The sequence below is a fragment of the Heteronotia binoei genome, chromosome 5, assembly GCF_032191835.1.
Source record: "Heteronotia binoei isolate CCM8104 ecotype False Entrance Well chromosome 5, APGP_CSIRO_Hbin_v1, whole genome shotgun sequence".
NCBI classification, from domain to species: domain Eukaryota; kingdom Metazoa; phylum Chordata; class Lepidosauria; order Squamata; family Gekkonidae; genus Heteronotia; species Heteronotia binoei.
The window spans coordinates 39,089,930-39,114,791 of NC_083227.1; the positions used below are offsets into that span (position 1 = coordinate 39,089,930).

At 45.7% G+C, this 24,862-nt stretch overlaps 1 protein-coding gene across 1 annotated transcript; it reads right to left on the reverse strand.

Moving 5' to 3' along the window:
* Positions 1 to 359: 359 nt before the first annotated feature.
* DHX16 (DEAH-box helicase 16) lies at positions 360 to 24,770 on the reverse strand. Its single transcript, XM_060239211.1, has 20 exons — positions 24,506 to 24,770; positions 21,512 to 21,786; positions 21,272 to 21,434; positions 20,807 to 20,863; positions 19,552 to 19,806; positions 17,725 to 17,949; positions 16,666 to 16,854; positions 15,511 to 15,621; positions 14,063 to 14,178; positions 12,992 to 13,202; positions 11,503 to 11,601; positions 11,263 to 11,415; positions 10,084 to 10,224; positions 8,832 to 8,994; positions 8,339 to 8,457; positions 7,513 to 7,580; positions 5,959 to 6,121; positions 4,477 to 4,638; positions 1,892 to 2,065; positions 360 to 625 (listed from the first exon to the last, which is right to left on the reverse strand). The coding sequence occupies exons 1-20, from the start codon at positions 24,707 to 24,709 to the stop codon at positions 497 to 499; spliced, it is 3,177 nt and encodes a 1,058-aa protein (XP_060095194.1). The 5' UTR covers positions 24,710 to 24,770; the 3' UTR covers positions 360 to 496.
* Positions 24,771 to 24,862: the final 92 nt, after the last annotated feature.

The window sequence follows — 24,862 nt, forward strand, 5'->3', positions numbered from 1 at the left end:
ATATTACACCACCCCCACCCCCAATGTAGCCAATCCTCCAAGAATTTACAGGGCTGTTAGTACAGGACCTTCTGTAATCTTCAGGAGGATTGGCTACATCAGGGGTGTGTGGTCTAATATGCAAAAGAGTTCCTGCTGCAAAAAAAAGCCTTGGGTATGTTCCATAATACCATACAATACACTCTCACACCACTGACTTCAACTAAGGCATCAGAGAGCCCTGACAGACATCAGCAAGAGCTGGAAGCACCATGACTCAGGATACCCCAGGAAAGCCAAACCAATTCCAGAGAGACTCTCTCCCCCCATCTTGACCTGTCTTGATTTTTGACCAAGAAGAGAAGCAAGGGATCCAAGACTGTAAAAAGAAACACAAACATGTTTCTCTGCCTGTGAGATGAGAAAACTATACAGCTGTAGAAAAAATCAGTAGTCCCTGGGTGGCAGCAGCATTCCAGCACAGGGTAAATGGGAAGGAAGGTTGTAGGCTCCTGTTTCAGCCCAGCTCTTCTCGGGTCTTCCCGACTTTCTTGGGCAACTTCTTGGTGGAGGCATCCTCTAGTTCCTTGGCCTTGTAGTAGTGAGGGGCTACTTCCAGCAGCCATGTGCTGTCAATCTCTATTACCTTCAGGGAAACAAGACAGAGGCATGTCAGCCTGCACTCTGGCGAGTCAGGTTTTTCATCACCAGTTCCCTTTCTCCTTTCCTTGAGAGTGCTCCCCCTCCTCACATTGTACAAAAGCAGACCTCAGATGCAGCAGACACAGGAGGAGGAAACAAGCGCTTTTAGAGAGAGTTAAAAGGATCTCTGAGAGAGATCTCATTGTGCAGAAGACAGAGCCCGGAGACATACAAGTGCATAGCTGGCCAAGTAAATGGAAACATGACCCAGCCTTATTCAGAATCAGACCACTAGTCGTGGTAGTGATTCTCCATGGTTTCAAGTACAGATCCTTCCCACTTAGTCCTTTTAACTGCCAGGGATTGAACATAGGACCTTCTGCATGCCAAACCAATGTTCTGCCACTCCGTCTTGCAAGTCTCCTTTCAGCCCCATCCCTTAAATGGAGGGGTGCCTACTCCTACAACCAAAACAAAAAGGATCAAGCCGTCTGCATACAATATTGGGTATTTGGGGTCAGGGTAGCGAAGGCTGCAAAACAGCTGTGGGCCATACAAGAACAGCAGTTGTGCTGGGTAAGTGAGAAGTGTGGTTCATCTTGGATTAAAGGGCAATATTAGGCTCTTTTTCAAGCAACTTGTGCCTTTTGACAATCTCTGACCCTGCTGTACTAAGACAGTGAAGTGATGGTGGTTTCTGTACATGAGAAGCTGCTTTAGACTGCCTCAGACCAGTGGTCCATCTAGCAAGATACTGTCTATACCAGGGATGGCCAACGGTAGCTCTCCAGATGTTTTTTGCCTACAACTCCCATCAGACCCAGCTAGCATGGCCAGTGGCTGGGGCTAATGGGAGTTGTAGGCAAAAAACATCTGGAGAGCTACCGTTGGCCACCCCTGGTCTATACTGTCTGCTAGCAGTTCTCCAAGGACTCAAGCAGAAGCTGTTCTTGGCAGAGAAACACAAGACTTGAAGGTGCCAGGAATAAAATCTGGGGCCTTCTGCATATAAAACATGGTGTTTCAGCATGGTCCCTCAGCATAAATGTAAGGAAAGGCAGCACAGTGGAATCACCTGAAGCAAGCATGACCCCATTAAGCTTCTATCCCAGCATTCTTGAACACTACTCAACACACCTGAAATTGTTGCCTCCACCATGGTAGCTTTATCATGCACTATCTGCTACACTTGCCAACCACCTCCTTGTGAGAAAAAAAGACAATTGTGCTTATCAGCAAGGAATTTTCTTGCAATGAACATGAGACCTACCTGTCTCATGAACTCTTTAGTGGTGAAGACCAACTCATGGTAGATGAGCCAGCGTGGCTGCTCTTCAAACAGGGAACTGTTGGGATGGACGAACACTGTCTGCTGGTGCTTGACCGTCTTGTAACCGCTACGGGTGAGGCGGGCCGTGTGATAAAAGAAGCCAGCGGTGATGGCCTGAGGATGAAGAAAAAGGGAATGGCGAAAGCACTGAGAATGAAGAGAGAGATCTGAAACCATACTATACAGGACTCTTGACTGCCTCCTCCCAAGGTAACTGTCTCTGCCTGTCACCCACACTGCAAAGTGTTCAAAATGCCAAGGTGGTGATGCTGTGAGGCAAGTACTAACTAGATTTCTCGTGGTCACTATGAAGTAGTAGAGGGTGGGTTGTGGAGTGCTCGCATTTCTGATGGGAGACTGTGGCAATAATCTGCTTTTCTAAAGAATGACTCTTCACAACATTAGAAAGGAATACCAGGCCCAACAAACAAAAATCTATCAGGTTTTCTGCAGGCACCTAATGTGACAGTAGGTGCAGAAATCAGCTTCCTGAGAATGTTTAAAAGAAGAAATAAAGAAAACAGTAAGTTTTCTTATGACTGTGACACTAAATAGAAAATGCCTGGCAAGATGTCAGAGGAATAAAGATTTCTAGTAGCCATCAATGAGGCTTCTGTGCTTCACGACATTCCAGAATTATGCAAAGGTAAGAATGATGCAAAATAAGAGCATGCAAATTTTTCATAATGTATGCAGTCTGGAGAATTTAGTTTCTCTCATACCAACTGGATATAGAAGGAGGGAAGGGATACAGAGACCTGGCTATGACAAGGGCCCATCAAATAAATTAATTGGTTTTTAACTATTCCATTTTCATGCTTCAGTTTTCAAGGATGTAATAAAAAATTCTCTGGTAAGGGCAAAGTAACAAAGCAAAAGGAGAGGGAACAGTAGGGAAGAATGTAATGCTATACAAACTGTGGTTATGTGACCAGTAGTATAGAAACTGGGAGAAAAGAAGGCACCTGACAGTGACTTCAACTTATTAAAGTCTTGATAATGCTGTGGATAATGGCCCTTCATCCTACAATTTTCTCTTAAACTTCACTGTATTTGGCTTACTGTGCACAGTTGGTGTAAGAAAGCAAGGTCCATCTCTCCAGGCTACTAAGACATCAGGAACAAACTATAAACTGACTCTCAGTTAATGACAACTGAGCCAATACACATGCACAGGGGCTCTGCCTGTTTTAAATCAAAGGAGGGAGAAACCACATCCATACCAGAGAAGGAGCGAGACCAAAGGAGAGCTCGGTTACCTGGGGGCAGGGGCATAAGTCAATTCCTGAACATGAAAAGGAAACTCTCCCTCTCTTCCAAGGCTCTTTTGCATTGCTCACGTCTGCCATGAGATGCAAGTCTCCCTTGCACTCCATTTTGAGCATGTGTAGCCACACAATGGGAAGATACCCAAACCTCGAACTCAAGAACTTGAGGGTCCGTACCTCTAAGGATTAAGCACTTCCTTTAACTATGCCACTAAGGGATAAGTTGAGGCAGGATGAGACAAATTGCAGTTTGCCATTTCATTTCCCACCTTTTGCTCAGTCCTCCTGCCTATAAATAATCTGGAGTGTGCCCATGTTTCTTTTCTAACTCTTTATCACCTGAATGCTAGAAGTCTGACTTCTGTCCCCAACCAATACCCTACTCCCACCACAAGAGAATGGGAAGTTGCAAAACATAGCAGTTTGTTCCCATCGGAGTTCATACGTAGTAAGGAGGCAAAGCCAGCACAAGGCTCCAGAAGAATAGAGGGCTGGAGTCCCAATTCACTGGCCAGTTATACTCTACCAGTTAAGCGGGGGGTGGTGGCCCTAAAAAGGGTTAATCCGGGAGAAGAACAAAGAAGCCAGTTGCCAGGCAGTGAACTGAGGCAGCATGGAAACTGAAACACAATATACCCCTGAGGAGTGAGAAGGGAGCAGAACTACTGGCTTGTCTTTCAAAAGCAGCACGTGCCCCTTGCACATGATCATGCCTGTGGACATTACCAGAGCATGAAGTACTCATTTTCCTCCCAGACTTCCTGTCCATCCAAGAGAAGACCCCACCCCCAAACTCCCTTGGAAAACACAGATGTGAACGGGGGGGGGGGGACACACACACACATCATCCTATGCTTTCACTGAACACTGTCCTCTTTATGGGGAAAACAGGAAGACAATGTGCCAAGCACTTCTTTGAGCAGATGTTGCCCTCCTGAAAACCCTTTAAGGAACTACTTTGCCTGTACCGAAGAAGCAATTTCTCTTTGCAGAGTATAGTCCCTCGGCCCTTGCTATAGGCTGAGCATTCGTCACAACAGCCAGCTGCTCACAAGGCTCTCTGCTGGAACCCCAGAGGGCAGACAGCTTCCCCTCCCTGACTACCAGTATGACAAGCCAAAAATTTCTCGGTAGCAGATTATACACAAGTTGGATGTGCAGAATATACAAACCTGGCTGTATCTTCCCACCACGTAAATCCCTATACTCAAAAAGCGCAAGAAGAGTGATGTTTGTGTGTGTGCGTGCATTTTGTACCTTGCGGACAGGGATGTAGTCCCCCTCACTAGAGGTGATGTCCACTTCAATGCGCTCCATTAGGCCCTCCAGCTGTTCTCGGACATCCCGGGCTCGCCTCATAGACCGGAACTGGATGAAGTTCTCGTAGCACCACTGCATGGAGTAACCACTCTCCACCCACTGCAAAAAAAAAAAAAAAAGAAGTTAAAAGACAGGTTCACGCCAGGGACCAGCCATTTCCTACCACCTGGAGTACCATTCCCAACCACTGACCCAACTATAAAGGTAAAGGTAGTCCCCTATGCAAGCACCAGTCATTTTCAACTCTGGGGTGATGTTGCTTTCACAATGTTTTCAAGGCAGATTTTTTATGGGGTGGTTTGTCATTGCCTTCCCCAGTCATCTACGCTTTCCCCCCCAGCAAGCCGGGTACTCATTTTACCGACCTCGGAAGGATGGAAGGCTGAGTCAACTTCGAGTCAGCTACCTGAACAGCTTTTGCTGGGATCAAACTCAGGTCGTGAGCAGAGGGCTCCGACTGCAGTACTGCAGCTTTACCACTCTGCGCCATGGGGCTCTGACCCAGCTATAGCCTACAGCAAGAACAACTGCCTGTCCATATTTGCCAATGCCAATTCTGCAATCACTCAGTGTCAATTAAGTGTCCTCCTGAGAGCACAAAACCACCTAGCCCCTCCAGCTCTGGTCAGCGCTTGGAACAACTTTAGTATTTAATTTTTAATGCCTTATTGATCCTGTGGCTTGACAAAAACCAGTTGATTCCAAAAATGAAAAGTCCAGTGACCTTGGCCTTTGTTCCCCCCCACCACCTTGTTCTATACTTCGTGTTCACAGACCAACAGGACGTAGGCAAACAGTTTGATAGTCCTATGTTACAGAATACGACAATCCTTGGTATTGATCTCTGGGTGGTATTGTGATCAAAGTGCTGAACTAGGTTCAAATTCCTCCTGTACCATAAAGCTCACTGGGTGATCTCAATCTAACCAGTCCTCCTCAGGGTAGAGAACAGAGCCGATATCTCTTCAAGAAACACTTGCATCCTCCAATTCCTTGAAACCTTAAAGAGCTAAACCAGTTTTCCCCAAAAAGGAAGACCATCACACACAGAGACAGGAATCCTCCCTAAGCTGTCTCTTAAAGGAGCACACAAACACAATCTCTGGCAACACACACTTGGACATACAACCCACATGACATTCAGAGGCCATGCAGACAATCCTCTCTGTGATTAAATCTTCTCCTTAACTAATCCAGCCAAGTATCTAATCCATACTTTTTGTGAGGCAGACCGCCCACAATACTCCTGAACAACATGGTGCAGAACTCCAGTACAATCTAGCTTCAGTTTGGATCAAGCATCCTCTACAGGGAAACATCTCTCACTCAGCCTGAGTTAGCATGGGATTTAACTGCAATGGATGCCAGAAGGACTCTGCCCTTTTCTTCCCCTTTTAAAGCCTATCAGCTTTTCCAGACCTGATTGTAAACATTGAGAAGCACCAGGTGATCCCCGCCAGGAAGGAAGAAATTCATACGAGCGTTGTCAGCATGGACTACTTTGTCCTTGGGCCGGTAGAAGATGGCATTGTTGACTGACAGCATGGCAGCAATGGTGAGGATCTGCTCAGAGCACTTGTACCTGGACAATCAGGACAGTGGAGGAATGGAGCAGTGTTAGGGTCTGGCAATGCAGCAGCTGATCAGGGAACAAAAGAAACTTGAAAAGAAAAAAACAGAACCTGGGGAGGAGAAAAATCTAGATTGGTGCACAAAAGGAACATATTCCCTAAACTGAGCTAACTGCTTTTTTAAAAAAAGCATATTGCTTTTTTACCAAGGCTAGGATATAAACAAAGCATCCATCTTTTGTGAAGACAATGTAAACAAAACAAATATCCTAGATTGAGCAACATGCTCAAAATGTGTTGGGTCAGCTTGAGAGAACAAATTAACTTTCAAATTGCACTAGTTGACGGATCTCCTCCTGATACCTCCCCCACCATCCATAGTGCCAGAGCCAGCTTGAATCCACCCAGAAGGCTAATTCAGTGGGTGGGGGGATAACTGCAAGTGGAAAGCAATAGAAAGGCAGTCAATCCAAGGCAAGAGGAAAGATGACTTGGAGGATTTTTTTCAGGAAGGGCTGAGTTTTCTGTGACAAATTAATTTCCTACAAATTTTGAAACACATCCAGCCTACAAATTCTGACACACATCCAACCATTCTATGAACAAAGTTTTTTTCCATTTCTTTCCACTTCTGCTGCCCCTCTCAACCCCTGGAAACATTTTTTTTCCTGTGTCAAAGGACTGATGCAGAGGACTGGCTGTGTGGGCTGGCTGGCTGAAGAAGGGAGGAACAAAGGGATAGAACTGACTATTTTCCTCTGTGGAGCTGTGGCTGCAGAAGAGCAACAAGGAACAGTTTCACCCCTTTGACCTTCCTCACTCCAACCCAACCTATTTAGACTAGTCCAGCCCATGGGTCCCATGACCCTGGGAATTACCTTTCTCAGTGTCAGAGAGGCTGCAGAAATAGAAAGAAATGTGGGGAAACTGTTCATTCCATGCAAAGCAACAGTGTTGTATAATGGTTACAGTGTCAAGACTAGGATCTGGAAGACCCAGGTATGAATCCCAACTTTGCCATGGAAACTTGCTGGGTGGTCTTGGGTCAGCCACACACTCCCACAGGGTTGTTGTGAGGATAAAATGGAGAAGAGGAGAACAATTAAATCCACTTTGGGTCCCCCACTGGGGAGAAAGGCAAATTAATGCAAAGAGTGGTAGGATACTGCTCACTATGCAGTCTCAAAAACCAATGGGGCTGCATCTAGTTGTGTCTTTATTCTAATTGCTCACTAGTATTTGAGGAAATTGGAATTTCCTGGGAAGATTATGAAAGGGACCCAGATAGGAGGCCAGGAACTGAGAGATGTAGGAAGGTCACAAGACACATGAAAGAGAGGAAGCAAGACTAAGAGCGTAGCATTGGCTGCAAAGAGACGGAAGGCGGCTGAAAAAGACTCACTGTTCTGAAGCCAGAATCATCTTGGACAGCAAGGGATCCACAGGAAGCTCTGCCATCTTGCGGCCCAACTAGACACACAACAAGGGCTGGTTAAGGCAAATCAAGGAACATACCAACTGCCTCTCTTAACAGCCCCTCAAATCTTAGCTCAAAAAGTTAGTATTGCACACAGATAGAAGTTTTAACAATTATTCAAGGGCACCCCAAAACATCAAAAAACAGTGGGATATGATAGTGAAGTGTCAGACTGGAACTTGGGGTGACCTTAGATCTCAAATTCCCCCTCAGTCGAGGGGCTCACTGGGTGACTTTTGGCCAGTTGTTGCCTTCTAGCGTAACCCGCATAACAAGACTGTGGAACTAAAAATGACAGATGCCACCCCAGGCTTGCTAAAAAAAGGGTAAAGTGGAAATGTAAACAAGAGCAATTTCTTTTGGAGAAAGAGGAATCTAGCTCCACAATACATTAGACCTTCATTTAACAACAAGGAGGGGTGCAACTGCTTTTCAACCCTTCTTTTGCTCACCCCCCATGCCTATGTCCTCTACAGCTGAAGAAAATTCTCCTGAGGATTCTTCTCAACTCTCATCCCTGATGTACGCCCTTTCTTTATAATGTTTTTTGATGTTAGCACACATTGTTACCCATTTTGAGGTGGGATGTCAGCAAAATAAATGCCAAGTGAACAGCTACAGGGCTCAGCTCCTCTATTCCTTTCCCTTCTGGCCCCCAAAACCTTTGCCCCCTCCCAGAACTGGCAGTGAAAATCATGGGGAGAGCTGTCTAAGGACTAAGCACCGAGGAAAAAGTGACATCTTAAGATACCTTGGTGAGCTCGCCAAGGTGGTTGAGGGCCCCCAAGGCATAGAGTTGCTCCAGTGCTAGAACCAGGGTTTCATGGGGTGGCGGGTCCATGAAGTCAAAATGGATGAGGTCGTTGATGCCTAGATGGGGAGATGGAGGAAGGAAAAGTTAAGAAATGCACATGCTAGTCTTTCCCTCCCAAGTATTTCCATCACCATGGAGAATATACGAAGCTGCCTTATACTGCATCAGACCCTTGGTCACTCAAGGACGGCACAGACCACAGCAACCGGCAGTGGCTTTCCAGCATTTCAGGCAGAGGGCTTTTAACATCACCTACTACCTAATTCTTTTAACTGGCGATGCCAGGGTTGAACCTGGGATCTTCTGCATGCCAAGCAGATGCCCTAATGCTGAGCCACCCTTCCCCTCCAAGAAAACTTTTCCAGTGGGGAAGTCTTTGCACCATTTTTTCAGGGTGGAGAATGCAACAGTCCCACCCTGGGCTGCCTACCTAGGCTCTTGAGCAGCAACACCACATTGCCCAGGTTGGTCCTTTGAATCTCTGGCACAGTGGTCTCTTCCATCTCGTTCTTGTAGGCCCAGGCTGTGTAGAGGCGGAAGCACTTCCCGGCAGCCACACGACCAGCTCGGCCTGCTCTCTGGTTGGCAGACGCCTACCAGGAAAGGGATAATGGGACAAAGTGAGGGAGAGGGCCTCATGGCAGAAGTTGTTTGTGTTATTTATTAGGTTCAATTTATTCCCTAAAAATAGGGCTCAGGGCAGCTTACAACATAGACAATAGCAGTTTAAAACTTAAAACATTAAAAGAATTCAGCATTAATAGGAAACCATATAGCATCAGACGGTGGACAAAATTTATATAACCCACCAGCCCCTGATTTTGCCTTAACTGGGTATACTACTGCTCCGTTTTTGGTATCTAAAAAGATGACCTAGCTGCTGTCTAGTATGTATAGAATATCTCAACTTTCACTTGGTTTAACTTTGCATTTCTTGTGAATGGAGAAGGTAGGTTTGAGCAACATGCACAGGGACTATGGAAGATTCTGAAACGATGAAGCAGGACACAGGTGAGAATGGCACAAAAATACCATCCCACAAACACTCAGAGTACTTAGTAACAGCTTGATATTTTCATGATCAGAAATTCACCTTTGAACTATGCCTCCAAAGCTGAAACCTTTGGGAATCCAAATTCTTCCCAGAGGGATTTTATGTGCGGAGTCACACAGAAAATGCCCCAATTTTCTTTACTAAAGGGCCCAGATAGGTTTAGGACCCACCAAGAAAACACAATCTTTGCTTTAAAGTCACCTACCCGATTATATTTCCTTGCCCAACTGTCTTCTGAACTACTCTGTCATTTATGTCTAATTCCAGATCACCTGCACAGGTTCATGCAACCTTTTGGTGCATTTGGGAATCAGACTGTGTGCAGGATATGTCACTGGTAATTCAAGATGTCTCCAAATCAGATTCTACATAATGTAGTGTAGTTACAATCCTGTGGCTTTATAAATCCACAGTCATATGTCCGCAAGTTACAGTGCATAGTATATTAGCTTGACAAACTCACAAACCCTTTACCCCTTGTTATTTCACATCTAGGAGGCTCCTTCCTCCAGCTATAAAGCCAGAGGAAGCATTCAGAAGTGCAAGTAGAACAAAGGTTTGCTCTTTGAAGGCCACTGCAAATAAATCAGTCCAGGCTAAATGTAAAAGAGCTATAGAAAAAACGTACCCGAGAGCAAGGGGTGACAATGAGTGACTCCATGCCTGTGCGAGCATTGTAGCTTTTCTGCTTACAAAAGCCAGGGTCAATCACATAAATGATCCCGTCAATGGTCAGAGACGTCTCTGCAATGTTTGTGGCCACGACAACCTGAAGAAGGAAAGAAGATGGCGCATTAATCAACTGCAAGTCAGATCCTCTCTCTAGGATACTGTTTGTCGGATACTGACCCCAGCAGCCTAATGTGTCCAATGCAGCCTAAGATACACACACCAACCTGAGAATTTAAGGTCTGTTTTCATGTGTCCCTGCTCTAAGAAAAAACAACCCAGGAATTCTAAACCACTGATACCTGAACCCATGTCCCCAGGAACTATGAAGCCCTGTTCGCAAGTTACAGTGAATGCATGTGAGCTTGATTTTTCCTTATTTGGCCTTTTCATAATTTTTTGAGCTTATTTGGCCACGTGTGAGCTTGATTTTTCCTTATTTGTGTGCTGAATGATTCTTGTGTTACAGTCAACACATGTAAAACATATGACTTAAACCTTAGTTATCCGAGTACTAGTTCAATATTTCATTCATGTGTTGGTTCTTTCATACAACAGATGTACCAGAGGTGATCCAACTGTGGCTCAGGAGCCACATGTGGCTCTTTCACACATATTGTGTGACTCTTGAAGCACTCACCACCCTGTCGGCCAGCTTGGAGAAGGCGTTTCTTTCTTTAAATCACTTCTCCAAGGCAAGACAACCAGCAGCTTGGAGAATTCATTTAAAGTTAAAGTTGCTTTTTCCTTCCACTTCTCCCCTCCCTCCCCATCTACTTGCCTTCCTTGCTTCCTGTCTTGCGGCTCTCAAACATCTGACATTTATTTTATGTGGCTCTTATGTTAAGGTTTGGCCACCCCTGAGAAGTACACTCACACATTGCAAGAGAATGTTGCTGCCTTGGGGACCTTCTATGTGTGGAAAGTCAGCAAAGAAATGTTTTAAATAAAATAAAAAATAAATGTACATGCATTCACTGTAATGTATGAACAAAGCATGGGCCTCTTCCAAAAATCACCTCTACTTCCATAGTCTCTCTTCCCCATGCTCACAGTGCTACTCCCCCTCCAGACATTGGTAAATATAAAGCCCTCTAAGAGCCAAAATTTTGTTCTGCTCTTGCTTCTCAGCTCCTACCTTTCTAGCCCCTGGTGGGGTTGGTTCAAAGATTTTGGCCTGCATATCAGAAGGCAGGTTGGCATAGATGGGGAGGATCAGGAGCTCTGCAATTTTGGAGCCCAGGCGACGGCAACGATCCTGCAACATCTCACAGCAAGCTTCAATTTCTTCCTGCCGACAGAAAATGGAGTCAGGAGCCTGGCGGGTGCACCACCAAAGCCAGAATGGGGCAGGGGACAATCTATTAAAGAGACTCACCTGGCCAGTGAGGAAAACCAGGATGTCCCCTCGGGGCTGCGTAACGTGGATCTGTAGCACTGATACCACACAGGCCTCCAGGTAGTCAGCCTCTGGGGCCTAAAGGGAAAGGTCAGAGGGAGACAAGTTCTGTGCCTGCATCCATCTTCAGGAGACCAAACCCACTGTGCCATTCAGCCAGGACATGCATTCACTTCCGTACTCTTAAATACTGGCATCTCCTCCATTGGCCAGCTACCTTTCCCCTCCGCCGTGTACTAGATCTCCTCTTCCTCGCACTATCCTGTCCATGCGACACCAAAGACTTTCTGATAGGTTGCTCCCTTTGCTGCAAATGCTCCCCACACAACAAGCTCCTTCCATGTCCTAGTCTTTTTTCCCCTCCTGGGATGTGACAGAGTTCAAAGATGACTCCACCAAACTAAATAACAATCTTCCACTTCTACTAAGTGCTCAATTCAAAGACTCTGGAATCAACAAGAACAGTAGCCATTTGCAACAGAAAGACACTAAATCGATGTTAACAAGGAAACCTTATCACAAGGCGAATTCCCCTGCAGCTGTTACAGTTTCACTGGCAGTGTGGGATGGTGGGGAGAAGGACTCCTATCAGGCTTTACAGGGGTGCACCACTCAGAAGAACGTCAGCAGTACAAACAAGACATGAATTGTATCTTCTCTGGCCACAAAGATAGCAAGCTTTCTACTAGCAGAAGAACAATACTGTTCCTCCTGGGGAACTGGGCTTCTTTAGGAATCCTGGCCAAAGCTGAAGCCATTTTAAAGACCAAACTCAATACCTCAAGATTTGCTTTCAGCCTATCCTTGCACAGAACAGGAAATCAGCTTGCGGCCAAAGTGTTACACCTGGCTTTGTAGGGCAATGGATATGCCTTACGGAAGAAAAATGTTCTAAAATTCTTCTCTCTAGAAAGGCTATGATAACTTGAGGTGTTTGAAAATCCTAGGTTTGTGCATGGTGAGGGGATCCTTTTGAAAGGCTTCAGGGCTGGGTAAGGTGCGGACTGGATGTATCGCAAGCAAGTGCATATCCAGTCTCAAGCCTCTCTAACTAAGCACGCCAAGTAGTGGCTGCCTTCTCAGGGACTAAAACAACATCTCCTTTTTCAGTTTCTCAACAATCTGTTAGCTGTAGGCAAACCCAGGGAAACATACAGAGTGGGAAGCAGGGATTACCAAGGTAGTTAAGCTGAAGGAAGATAAATTAAGTTAAAACAGAAAACCCCAATGCTGAAACCCACAAGGTATGCCAAGCAACTAGGGCTGAATGCATTCCACATCACCAATTCAATTCAGAACAGAGGAATCAGCATTCCAGGAATTTTGATTTGTTTTAAGTGTCTAGACCTTATGATAGATCCATGGACACAGGTAGTCTGATGTGGCTTCCTTAGTCTGTCTGTCTGTCTCTCTCACACACACTTGCACACTCACTTCACTGTTCTCCGTTCTTGCCACGCCTGCTGACCTTAGTGTAGTAAATGTCGACAGGGAAGCGGCGCCCAGGAATGCGAAAGATGGGAGCATCATCAAAGAAGGTGGAGAAGCGCTCTGTGTCCAGGGTTGCACTGGCAATCAGCACCTTCAGCTCAGGCCGGAAGCGAGCAATGTCCTTGATCAGCCCAAAGAGGATATCTGTGTGCAGCGTCCGCTCATGAGCCTCATCTATGATGATGACACTACGGAAGAAGTTGGGGAGCTTGTACTACAGCACTGCCGCTTATCACTGATACAGCACTTGAAAGTCTGCAGACTTTTGATATATTCATCCTACCTAAAGAAGGCCAGTATTTAACAGAGGAAGACAGAAACTTCAAGACCACACAACAAATCCTTTCAGATTCAAGTCAAGCCCCATCCACTGGACTACACCGTGCTAGAGGGCCATATGAATGCCACCCTTGGATTAGCGCTTGGGACTAGTATAGGGACAGAAAAGCTGAATGCTTTTCTCCCAGAGAATGATGTTCCTTGCTCAGTCATCTGTTAGACTAAGGGAGAACATGATAGAGTCTATAAATTGATGATTTAGGCGAAGTGTGACCTGCCTTTGTGCCAGTGGTGCAATAGAGGATTCTGTCAAATTCAGAAAAGCTGGCTTCTGAACACAACTGCCCTCTGAACTGGCTGCCCTCTCAGGGACCATCAACACAAACATGTGCAAGTGCAGGATTCAAGGGATGGGTATGGAGTGATGTCTTTCTTCAAAGGCCTACCAAAGTACTTCCTGATAGGAACTGCTTCTGTGCTCCCCACCCCCACCCCAAAACTTTGAGGACTAGGAAACTGCTGTCAGTTTTTGTTGCTAACACAGAAAGTGAGATATTCAGGCTTAGAAGCTACAACCCTTGTTTTCCACAGAGCATTCTTCGGAAAAAACCCCCAGAGTTAGCCTATCTTTTCAATAGTTGTACTCAGACATACACTGGTCCACATTAAACTTTCCTTTAGACTCACTCATCCACTCAGAAGAAAGAGTTCACTAACTCCACTGAGTTCCCTTCAGCCTTTTAGTACAGGAGTCAAAGCTGCTACTCACCTGTAGCTGCTCAGATCCGGCTCAGTGAGGAACTCTCTCAGCAGCATCCCGTCTGTCATGTATTTCAGCACTGTCCGCTCTGAGGTGCAGTCCTCAAAACGGATGCTATAGCCCACCTACAGGAAGGCAATTTTTACACATTCCTATCATGAGGACACCCCTACTGCCCCCACTGAAGCATGCTCAAAAGGAGAGACACATGAGATGTGAGGCTGGAAATAGGGAAGGCTGTCATTATTCCCCATGCAGTGTGGGGAAGAATATCTGACTCAAGCCACCCTGTAAGCTGCCCTGAGCCTGCCTTGGCAGGGAGGGTGGGATATAAATTAAAAATTATTATTATCAACCTCAAAAATGGTCCACAAAAAGTAACTCAAATAAGAAAACTTGAAGAGCAAGAAGGTTCTTTTGATAAATGACACACTGATTCCCCTTTAGAAAAAGGTGATAATGAAATGCTATCCTTGACCACTGTGACAGTCCTGTCCATTTCACTCCCTCAGAGGCAAGATTCCCCCTGTTTTTCTTTTCCCTTCTGTAACTGAACCATCCTAATTATGTGCTTCCGTATTTCTTGAAGAATTCTGGTTGTCCCATCCTGCCACAGCATAGTACTTGGGCTGTTTACTCAGCCCATGAACCTGAAGGACTGCGATCCCCTTTTAACTGAAATGGTACTCAAGACATGTTTATATTCCAAATTGATAAAATATTTTATTTAACATAGAGGAGAAAGGGCAGGTGAAATCAGGGGTTGAAATTTCTGAAGTAACATATAAATAGCTCTGAGGTAAAAATCAGTACATGCATAGACTTTAGTTCTTATATTTTAGACAAATAGGAGTTTCTTAAGCTATTCAGAGTTACTTAAAATCTTTATGTTGAGAGGCTTTTGTACCAACATTTCCCCAAACGCTATATTACACTTTTTTTAAAAAAAAAGTATTCTGACTCTTGTTTTCCAGAAGGCTGGTACATTCTTTCCAGTACCCAAACCTCTTCTATTGAAACACCAGTACTCGAGTTTTTAACTGACTCTTAAGGTCCCCAGTGGCAGTTTCTAACCACACCAGATCAGGGATCTCTGAACTCTTCAAAGCTAACTCCCTGCATAGGGAAATTCTCCTCTCAAGATCTATCTCCTTTCTTTGGCCTGAGGTGGAGTCTATGCCTACTTCCATGCTTGCTATACTGCCACCAGATTGACAGTGACCAATGACTGCCAGATGGAATATAGATTTCATTCACAAAATCTGGGTGCCACTTAGGTTAAAATCTGCTCTCACTTTTCCAGCTCAGTTGCAAAGTAGAAGGACTGTGCCTTTCCATCTTTGGACAAAGCTGGATACAATGATGTAAGGAAAGTGCAATCACAAATGCAATCAATCTGGAAGAACAGGTGGGTGAATCAGGGGGATGAGATGTGACCCTTTCCCCGCATCACATACTTCATTTCCAAGCTTGACCCCCATTTCCTGGGAGACGCGGGCAGCAACGCTCATGGCTGCCACTCGCCTAGGTTGAGTGCAGCCAATTTTCATTCCTTTCTCTGTGTACCCCTGTTGAGAGAAGAAGAAAGTAACAGACCACAAACCCGTTTTCCTCCCCTTCCCTCATCAGAAAAATTCTAAATCGCTTGAATGATCCAAAAGCTGCTTTCTGACAGCATTATAACAGTGGAAGGGGGACATTTTTACCAATTCCTGTCTCCTACTGCAGCCCTGACCTGGGACAGCCCAGGCTAGCTCACTCTCATCAGATCTCTGCTAAAGCTAAGCAGAGTTGGCCCAGGTCAATATTTGGATGGGAGACCACCAAGGAAGTCCAGGGACGCTATGCAGAGGTAGGCAATGGCAAAAAGCCTCTAAACACTTCTTGCTTTGAAAACCCTATAGGGTTGTCGGCTCTGACTGGACATCACCTCCACCTCCCTTGAAAAACAAAAACTGCAGCCCACTGGGAATGCTGGTGTTGGAAACATGGAACTGTCAGGAGCAATGTGAGACCGAAATGGATGCCTGAAACGGGCTACTTCTGCTGCTCTTTCTATTCCCTGATGCTGACGTGCAGCTAGAAATGGAAACAGGGCTTCTACAGGACATGCTGAGTGGTGGATCTGACTCTCCTGGAATTCCTGAAAGCAGCATGATGCCTTAGGGACATGGGAAGAGATGGGAAAATGACTGCATCGAGTCCCCAAACCTCCTGCTGACCCAGCTGCTGTTGGTAGTTCTGCTGTTCTTTCTGCTCCTTATTGGGTGAGTTATCAAAAATGCGCAGGGCATTTTAAATAAAATCACATTCACTTTTAATATATCACTGAAGCAACTAAGGCCAAACAGTCACAGTCTTGACTAGTGTCTTTTCTTATCAAATGTTATGTGTCAGCCAGCAGCCATTTTGACCAGCACTGGGGACAATGGAAGGCCTGGATGGCCAAATGGAAAGCCAGAGTTTGCCTGGATGGGCCAAATGCATCTGGGTAGACTAAGCGGAGAAATCAGTGGTTTTCAGGGAAGAAACCCTCCTGTTGATTTCCCTAACCAAGTTTTGCAGAAACCTGTACCCTGTTTGCCCCGCCCCCACACACCTGGTCACATTACCTCTTCAAACAAGTACTGAGGGATTTGAGTGGTCTTGCCAGAGCCTGTCTCCCCCTCGATGATGAGCACCTGATGTTCAGCAATAGCAGCCAGCAGGTCTGTGCGGTAGGGGAAGATGGGCAGGCTGCGGCGCACCTCCTGGATGGACAGCTTCCTGAGCTCAGCCTCTGATAAATCCGGCTTTTCTTCCTGGGAATAACAGAAACACAGCAGTAGTAATGAAGGTCCCAGACTTGATCCCTAGAATCCGCCTGAGATAAAAGATCTCAGCTTAGCAAGAAATAATTTTACCTGCCTGAGACCCTGGGGAGATACTGCTACACAGTACTGGTCTAAATGGCCCAGCAGTCTGATTAATTAAAAGGCATTCAGATGCTTATCTAAACACAACATGATTGTGTATGTTTCCTCTCATTGTTAAGAATTTCAGTTTACCCAGTAGTTTATTCAAGACTCAGAATAAGCAACTGTAAGTCAATACAAAATAAAAACATAACACACGAATACAGCCACTGTTTGCTTAGAATCCGATACAAAACACTTGCCCAAACGAACCTCCAGAGAGAATGAGAAGGAGGGGCATGTTAAAATAAAGAGAAATTATGCTAAGGGTGCTACTCACGGTGCTTCTCCATTTTTGTGCTGCCCCTGTATGGCAGACTCCAAATTCAAATGCTCTGAACTCAATAAAACTAGGTTGGTGACCCATCATTCAATTAGAAAAATCCTACCCTCCTTATCCTCATGAGGACAAGGAGGGTAGGATTTTGCTGATTCAATGATGGACATCTCCTTATGAGGTATAGAATTTGAGAGGTTCTGCCTTTTGATCTAGAAAAGGAGTTAACTCTTTTCTGGCTGTTCTCCTAGCAGCTGAAAAACAAATCATAGCTCTTTCGTTCATCTATACTTTCTGAAGAAGTAAAACACGTAGTCGTTATAAGTACAGCCTCAATCTCAACTCATCAAGCCTGCAGTGTCAACCCTCCCTTTCTCTTGACATGGCCACTGGCCAATCTGGCATCATGTAAAATCCTCCCCCGCCCTTTGCTTTCTCACCTTGCTCTGGCTTGTGCCCCGCATCTGCACGGCATTCACAAACTGGATCATCTCATCCTCCTCAAGCACATATTCATAATCTTTGTGAGGATGGCGCTGGCTGGCATCCCGAGCTCCAAAGCGCAGGGCAGCTGCTCCAATGTGCTCTTCCTCCCAGCGCCGTTGTTCGTCTCGTGGCGCTGAGTGATCCTCTGACTGAGGCTCCTCGTAGCGATCGGGGATCTTCTGCCGGGCAGAAAGAAACAAGACAAGACTCAGGCACAGCACGTCCTGTTATATCTTGTGCAGCTTGATTCCTTAAGAGGGGTCAGAGTGCTGACACAGTCCAATCTAATGCAGAGAGACATTGAGACAAGCCCACTGAGCTCAACTGGTCACACCCTGGAGCAACTGTAGTTTTGGGTACCACAGAGAAGGATGACCTGCAAGTGATGGAACTAAATTGGTTCATTTTAGTACTTTATTTCCTTTTGGAGGAAAAAAAACAACCACCCCAGACAATGAACAAATCAATAAGTGTCAAAAAAACATAAAACCCCTCCACACAGACTTCTTGTTTGAGTAATTCATCCCCATTACTTGCCCATGACCAAGAAACAGAACTCAGGGAACTGCTATGCAAATGACTAGGGAAAGGAAGCACATAAGAACTGGTCTGAGTTGCAGTGGCTGGGATTGTCAGAGAGATTTATGGCATGCCAGAGGTGTCCCATGTTCCTTTCTTTACTTCCTTCCTAGATAAGTGACGGAATGGTTGCGATTCTCTTCCACAGGGAAAAAACAAAAACACAGCACTTGAACATGATTCTATAGTGGGGACAAAAATCTGCCTCGGTCCAAGTCCCAGAAGTGCACCCTTTCTTGAAATACACAAGCCCTCCGTTTTCACATAGAGTTCCTGTAATAACGGCAAACATTTTGCTAGTATGGATCCAAGCAATGAACTTATGTAGACAACCTCTGTGCTCATAATTAAAGAGATGGATATGACCCAACCAGTGTTCCCTCTGAGTTAGTGTGAGCTAGCGTGTGGTTTTTTAGCCTCCAGCTCACACATTTGTCTTAGCTCAGGAAAAATGGCCCCAGAACAACCTAATCTCTGCAGTAGCTCACAACTTTAATGCTAGCAGCTCACAAAAGTAGAATTTTTGCTCACAAGGCTCCACAACTTAGTGTATTGAACCCAACTGCAGAAACAGTTGTACATTATCAATGGGAATTCTTTGTTGGAACAGATTTTACACATGCTTGAGATAAAAATTTCAGGTATATCAGTTATTAGAAGCCATTGCAAATGTTACATTCTTGGAGGGAAAAAAAGGAAAGGGATATTGCTCTGTGCTTCCTTTCCCTCAGCCGCCCAGGGGAAAGCTTTCAGAGCAGCACAACAGTAGAGGCGGCATCCGTGTGTGTTGGGCCAGTTACTACACAAAATAGGTGGTGCATTTATATACATATTGTGAATGGGGAAAAAAGTAAGTTATCAATGGAACCAATGAGGCGCAGTGGTTAGATGACTGGACTAGGATCTGGGACCCAGCCTTACAACATGCCTCCAGTATAGTCATATATTCAGTCACTTTCACATACCTCACTCATTCCTACACTGAGGGCAGGAACCAAGGTTGCTCTTATCATATCTTTCTGAAGACAAACGGCTTGGAAAACCAGAGCAGCTCCACAGGATCTCTGGTAAAGGTCCTTCCTAAAACCGATTCCAAAGACCCTCTACCTGCAAACACCAGAGGATGAACACCAGGCTGATACCTCCCCTTTTGTCAGTCACCTGGATAAAGCTCCTGACTGATCTGTGCACAGGACTGTTACCTTGCTGCGACTCTCCTCAGGCATATAATAGCGATTGCTCTTCTCCAGTTTCTCCTGCTCGCCGGCCTGCTTGTACTGCTTCGCCAAGTCCCGCACTTTGCGCTTGTACTCCAGCTCCTGCTTCTCATAGGCTGTCAGCTCGAGCTCTGAGAACAGGTACTCCTCGTCTGCAATTTCTGCCTCCAGGTCTTCTATCTTATCCTTTTCCCGCTTGGCCAAATATTCCCGGCGAGATTTCTTGCGTAGTTCTGGAATCTGCCAGGATACATGTGGATAAGTTGAGCAGAGAAGGTTTTTTAATTCTAGTCCCAAACTCTAGCTGTAAATGGAGTCTACTAAGTCTTTTAATACTGGCTATCAAGTAGGGAAATAATTGTACTTTCTTTCTGTTTAGTAGCTGCCTAGTCTCCCCAAATTGCCCCATGACAAGTAGCTATATGAAGCAGATTTTATTTACAATATTTGTCCTATTCATGATATTTATATTTCAGCTCTTTGTAAAAGTATCTAACTCACAACATAATAAAAACAGAACATCTTACAAAAACATCAAAACAGAAAAAGTAAACATAACATGAGATCAAAGCATCCCAAAAGTAGTACAGCATAAGCCTTTCAAAACAGATGCAACACTGCAAGCATAAAAATGGAACAACTAAAAACTCCAAAGAACGGAAATTCTAAATGGCTTGAGACAATCAGAATGTCCTCATGGAGTACTAAAAGACTGTACATTTGGCACCAGAGATTCTTCCGCAGGAAGAGAGTTCTAATTCCTAGGTGCCACCACTGAGAAGGTCCCATCTTGAGCCTCTGAATCTGGGAGCGTACATAGGAGGGCCTCTTAATCAGTGGACAGGTTTATAAGGAGGAAAAAAGCTCCTTCAGATACCCTTGTCCCAGACCATCTTACAGTTTTAGAGATGGATTTTGAATTGAGTTTGGAAGAAAACTGCCAGCCATAATGGATCTTTCAAGACTGCAGAAGTCTTTAGTTTGTTGTGGGCTATTAGTGTTCCAGAAAAATAGAAGATTTCTTTTAAACACTGTAAGTGGACACTCCTTATAGTCCAGGATACACACAGAGTAGCATTCAGTGAACAAGACTAAAATTAATGCACTGTCTAACCCCCCAAAAGTGAAGAAACAGAGCTGGTTGGATGACCTGAGACATGAATAGGACTGTAGAAAGAATTCAAGAGAGGAACTACTGAATGAGCACAAATTTACATCATATAAAAAACTGAGCTCTCACCATGGATTTCTTGTCCTCTTCTGCCATTTTCAGACGCTTCTGAGCCTCTTTGTAGGCCTAATCTCAGTGCGACAGGAAAACAAAATGTATAAACATATAATCCACCTAAAGCAGATAATGCCTCAAACTCCTTATCACCAAACTTCAGAAGCAAGACTCACCAAAGCTAGTGTGTCCATGTCAGCAGCCCACCAAATGCTTGCATTAAAATCTCAGAAGGAAACCAAATACAGAACCCTCCCCCTGTACTGAAAGAATCTCCAGCAGAACATTGAGACACACATGCTAAGTCCTAGAAAGTTATTTGGTACCAGTATAATTTATAATGCAAAACTCCTATAATATAACCAGCCCAAGAAGAATAGAGCAGCCTTGAGAGAGGGAAGAGAGGAAACTGAGGAATACAAGCCAGGGAGAATGACCAGGCAGAAGCAAGGCTGTTTTGCAGGCTGGCTGAGGTTGTACCTTCTTGTCTGAACGTTCCAAGATGTTGCGAGTCTTCTCCTTGTCCTTGCGCTTGATGCGTTCAGCAAAGGCATCACGCTCCTCCAGATCCTGTAGCCGCTCTCGCTCACTCCGATCCCACTCGTCTTCCGAATCCTCTTTCTTGGGGGATGCTGCTGGTTTCCTGCACCAAGGAGAACAAGTCAGGCTCCTGAGGCTTCCCTGGTCCATCCCCACACTCTGCAAAGAACCAATACTCACTGTTCTCCATCATCACTGCTACCTTTCCCGTCAGAGTCTCGGTCATCATCCTCTTCCTCCTTACGCCGCCTCAGGTGCTTGTGCCGCTTCCGCTGCTTCCCCTCGTGGCCATGTGGGGGACGCCGGCGCTTCGAGTCCTGGGCTCCTGTTGCCTCGCCAGCCTCTTCATCATCACTGTCCTCCAGCAGGGTGTATGAGCGGTTCTTCTGCTGCAAGGCCAAGGCCTCCTGCTCAGCTGCTCTAGCCGGACGCTCCCGTGGGGCCTGGTGGGGAACCTGCCCAGAAGTTAAATGGAGATAACAGGTCAGACATACACAGCACCCAACTCAAGCCATTTTCACTTTACCAGCTCCCTTGGGCATCTGTCCCTTGCTCCTCAGATACATCCATCTTCAAAGGTCCAGCTCATGCCTGCTTGCCCTTTCCTGACTTCCTTATCTCTCATCTGTGCCCTACCCTTATGGCCACCTTACATCCACTTATATAAGTGTGAAACTGCATCTGGACCCTGAAGTTATTTTATCTGGTCTCTCAGCAGGGACTGATCTCTGCCTTAACATTGCTTTTTTCAAGTACATATGGAACACAGACACACTGCACTTGGGCCCAAACCAGCTTGTTTGTAAACACATTGTTTTAGTTGTAAGCACAAGCTTCTGAAGAAATAGCATTCATTTTAATATGGCGATGATTAATTTGTCTGTTTTAGTTGTAAGCCACCTCCAGAAAGCTTCTGAAGAGGCAGCATTTGTTTTATTATGGCCAGGATTAATCTGTCTGGCAAATGTGCCCCTGGGAATGAAGCAAACTCTGCTTGTAAAATGCAAAGACTAAGCCATGATACCTTTTGTTCATATTTCATCTCTAACAGGAACCCACACCTCTTAAATAAGCTACTCTTTTCACTCAGCCTTTTCCCCTCTCCCCATCCACAATCCCAGTCAGTAACACTAGTTCAGCTTAACAGATCAGGACATAATATACATTCTCTCCAGGTTCTGAATTCAGCAGGAGCTCACAGGAGCACAGCTCCTGAACCTTTCTGAGGGTTCCCCCTCCTCCTCCCCACCTATCCTTGTCCATTGAATAGTAGGTGCAGCTGCATAATAATCCTTGGATTAGGAGAGCAGGCAGCCAGCCAGCTACCAGGGGCTTTGCCATGCCCCCAGCAGCCCTCATTAACCCCTGGAGAAGCCCATTACACCCTTTCTGCATTTCTTATGTGATTTTGGGCAGTGGGTGACTTTCTGGTCTTTTGACTGTGGGGGAGGGGGTGGCCAAGGAGAGCCCCAGGTGAGCGAGGCCTGCTTAGGCTGACTGGATCTCTACTCAGCCCAAGCAGGCCTCGCTCACTTGGGGCTCTTCTTTTTTGTGTCCAGTTGCTTTTGGCTGGGGGGCAGCATATGCTAATGAGTTATGTTAATGAGCTTCACCTCCTATTTTTCTATGAAACAATCCCCGATTCTCTCTCCCCAAACATGTATGCAAACCACACAAAAAGAAACATGAGTCTACCAGCATGTTGAAGACTAATGCATTGCTTGTGGCAGAAGCTCACAAAAGCCACTTCATCACATTCATTTGCCAGAAGGCCCAGCTTCTAGCTCACAGGAGCATGGTGTTAATTTTGCAGAGCAGAGATGACAAGGAGATGCAATCAAAAAATATAAATGATCAAATCTGAGTGGATGCAGAGCACTTACAAATGGTGATAAATTAGCAAGGTAGGATGAATCTTAATAGACTGCATAAACCTGAAAGGTGAGGGAGCTACTTGCTGTACTCAGCTGACCACCTCCACAGTGGAATCTCATGGAGGAATGTTACTCAAGGGTGGTTCAAATATTTGTGTATTACACAGACAGGTACGCACGTGTACAAAACCAGATAAGAATGTGTAAAGTGCCTTGAACACTAAGAAAAAACATCATTGTGTACAAGTTTTACACACACATAATGATATCAGAATATTACACACGTCCAGGGCCAGCCCTAGACTGTCCGGCATCCTAGGCAAGGCTAACTTCTGGCGCGCACCTCTGCACTGATAACATCACTGAGTCACAAGGGGGCACCCAATTCATTGCCCCCAAAAGGCTGGCACCCCAGGCACCTGGTTTGACTAGTGGCAGGACCAGCCCTGCACACGTTCTTTCAGTAGCAGTAGAAAAGAGCAAAAGCTCAGTAGCGCCTTAAAGATCAACAAAATTTCTGCAGGTATGCGATTTCATGAGTCACGGAAGCTCCTACTCTGCCTCAAATGTTGTTAGTCTTCAAGTAAGGTGCTACAGGATTCTTGCTCTTTTGTACTGTTAAAGACCAACTAACGTGGCTGCCTACGTATGTCCTTTCTGTATACAAGTTCTCTATATACAAGTTTCACACACACATAATGGTTAATGATGTAACAAACACAAATTTGAGCCGACTTCGGAGGATGGTGGAAGACAGGAGGGCCTGGTGTGACTTTGTCCATGAGGTCGCAAAGAGCTGGACTCGACTGTGCGATTGAACAACAACAAATGGTGTGATAGGAGCCTCGTGGCGCAGAGCGGTACAGCTGCAGTACTGCAGTCGAAGCTCTGCTCACGACCTGAGTTCAATCCCAGTAGAAGCTGGGTTCAGGAAGCCGGCTCAAGGTTGACTCAGTCTTCCATCCTTCCGAGGTCAGTAAAATGAGTACCCAGCTTGCTGGGGGGAAAGTGTAGATGAATGGGGAAGGCAATCGCAAACCACCCCATTAAAAAGTCACCCCAAAGTCAGAAACAACTGGTGCTTTGCTCAGGGGACTACCTTTACCCTTAACTGTGTGATATCAGATTACACACACCAAATAACTTGTGTACATCATCATACACTCTTTATCTGTACCACACACACATATTATACTATACAATGCGTGCACACAGCCTCTCCCCGCTGATATTCAGCAAGGGCCCCCCTCACCTTAAGTGCCCCGCCACCTGCTACCTAACTACGCCCAGGCTACCTCACCCGTTCCCAGAGCTGTTGAGCGAAGGCTCGCGCGGAGGGGTCTGACACGCGCAGCGTCTCGGTCTCCTCAAGGCGAGCCAGCAAATCGTCCGCGGTGCGGCTACGCTGGGCGAGGCCCACTAAAAAGGCCACTACGTGACGTTCACTGAGCCCCAGCAGGGCGTGCAGCTGCCCGGACACCCAGTGCTCCAGTTCACTCGCCATGGCTAACGAATGCAAAATCCCCAAAACAGCGTCTTCCGCTCACTGAAGAAACGGCGCTTCCGTATTTGTGATTTCCCTTAGCCAATCAGAGCTTAGGAAAAGAATAACGTCCGGTATGGGAGACCATAGACACAGGAAGTGGATGTGTTTGAG

Coding starts and splice junctions, on each gene's coding strand:
- DHX16 (XM_060239211.1), bottom strand. CDS start 24,709: ATGGCGAGTGAACTGGAGCACTGGGTGTCCGGGCAGCTGCACGCCCTG. Junction 20,864..21,271: donor TGGAACGTTCAGACAAGAAG/GTACAACCTCAG, acceptor CACTGAGATTAG/GCCTACAAAGAGGCTCAGAA. Junction 626..1,891: donor CTAAAGAGTTCATGAGACAG/GTAGGTCTCATG, acceptor GTTTCCCTGAAG/GTAATAGAGATTGACAGCAC.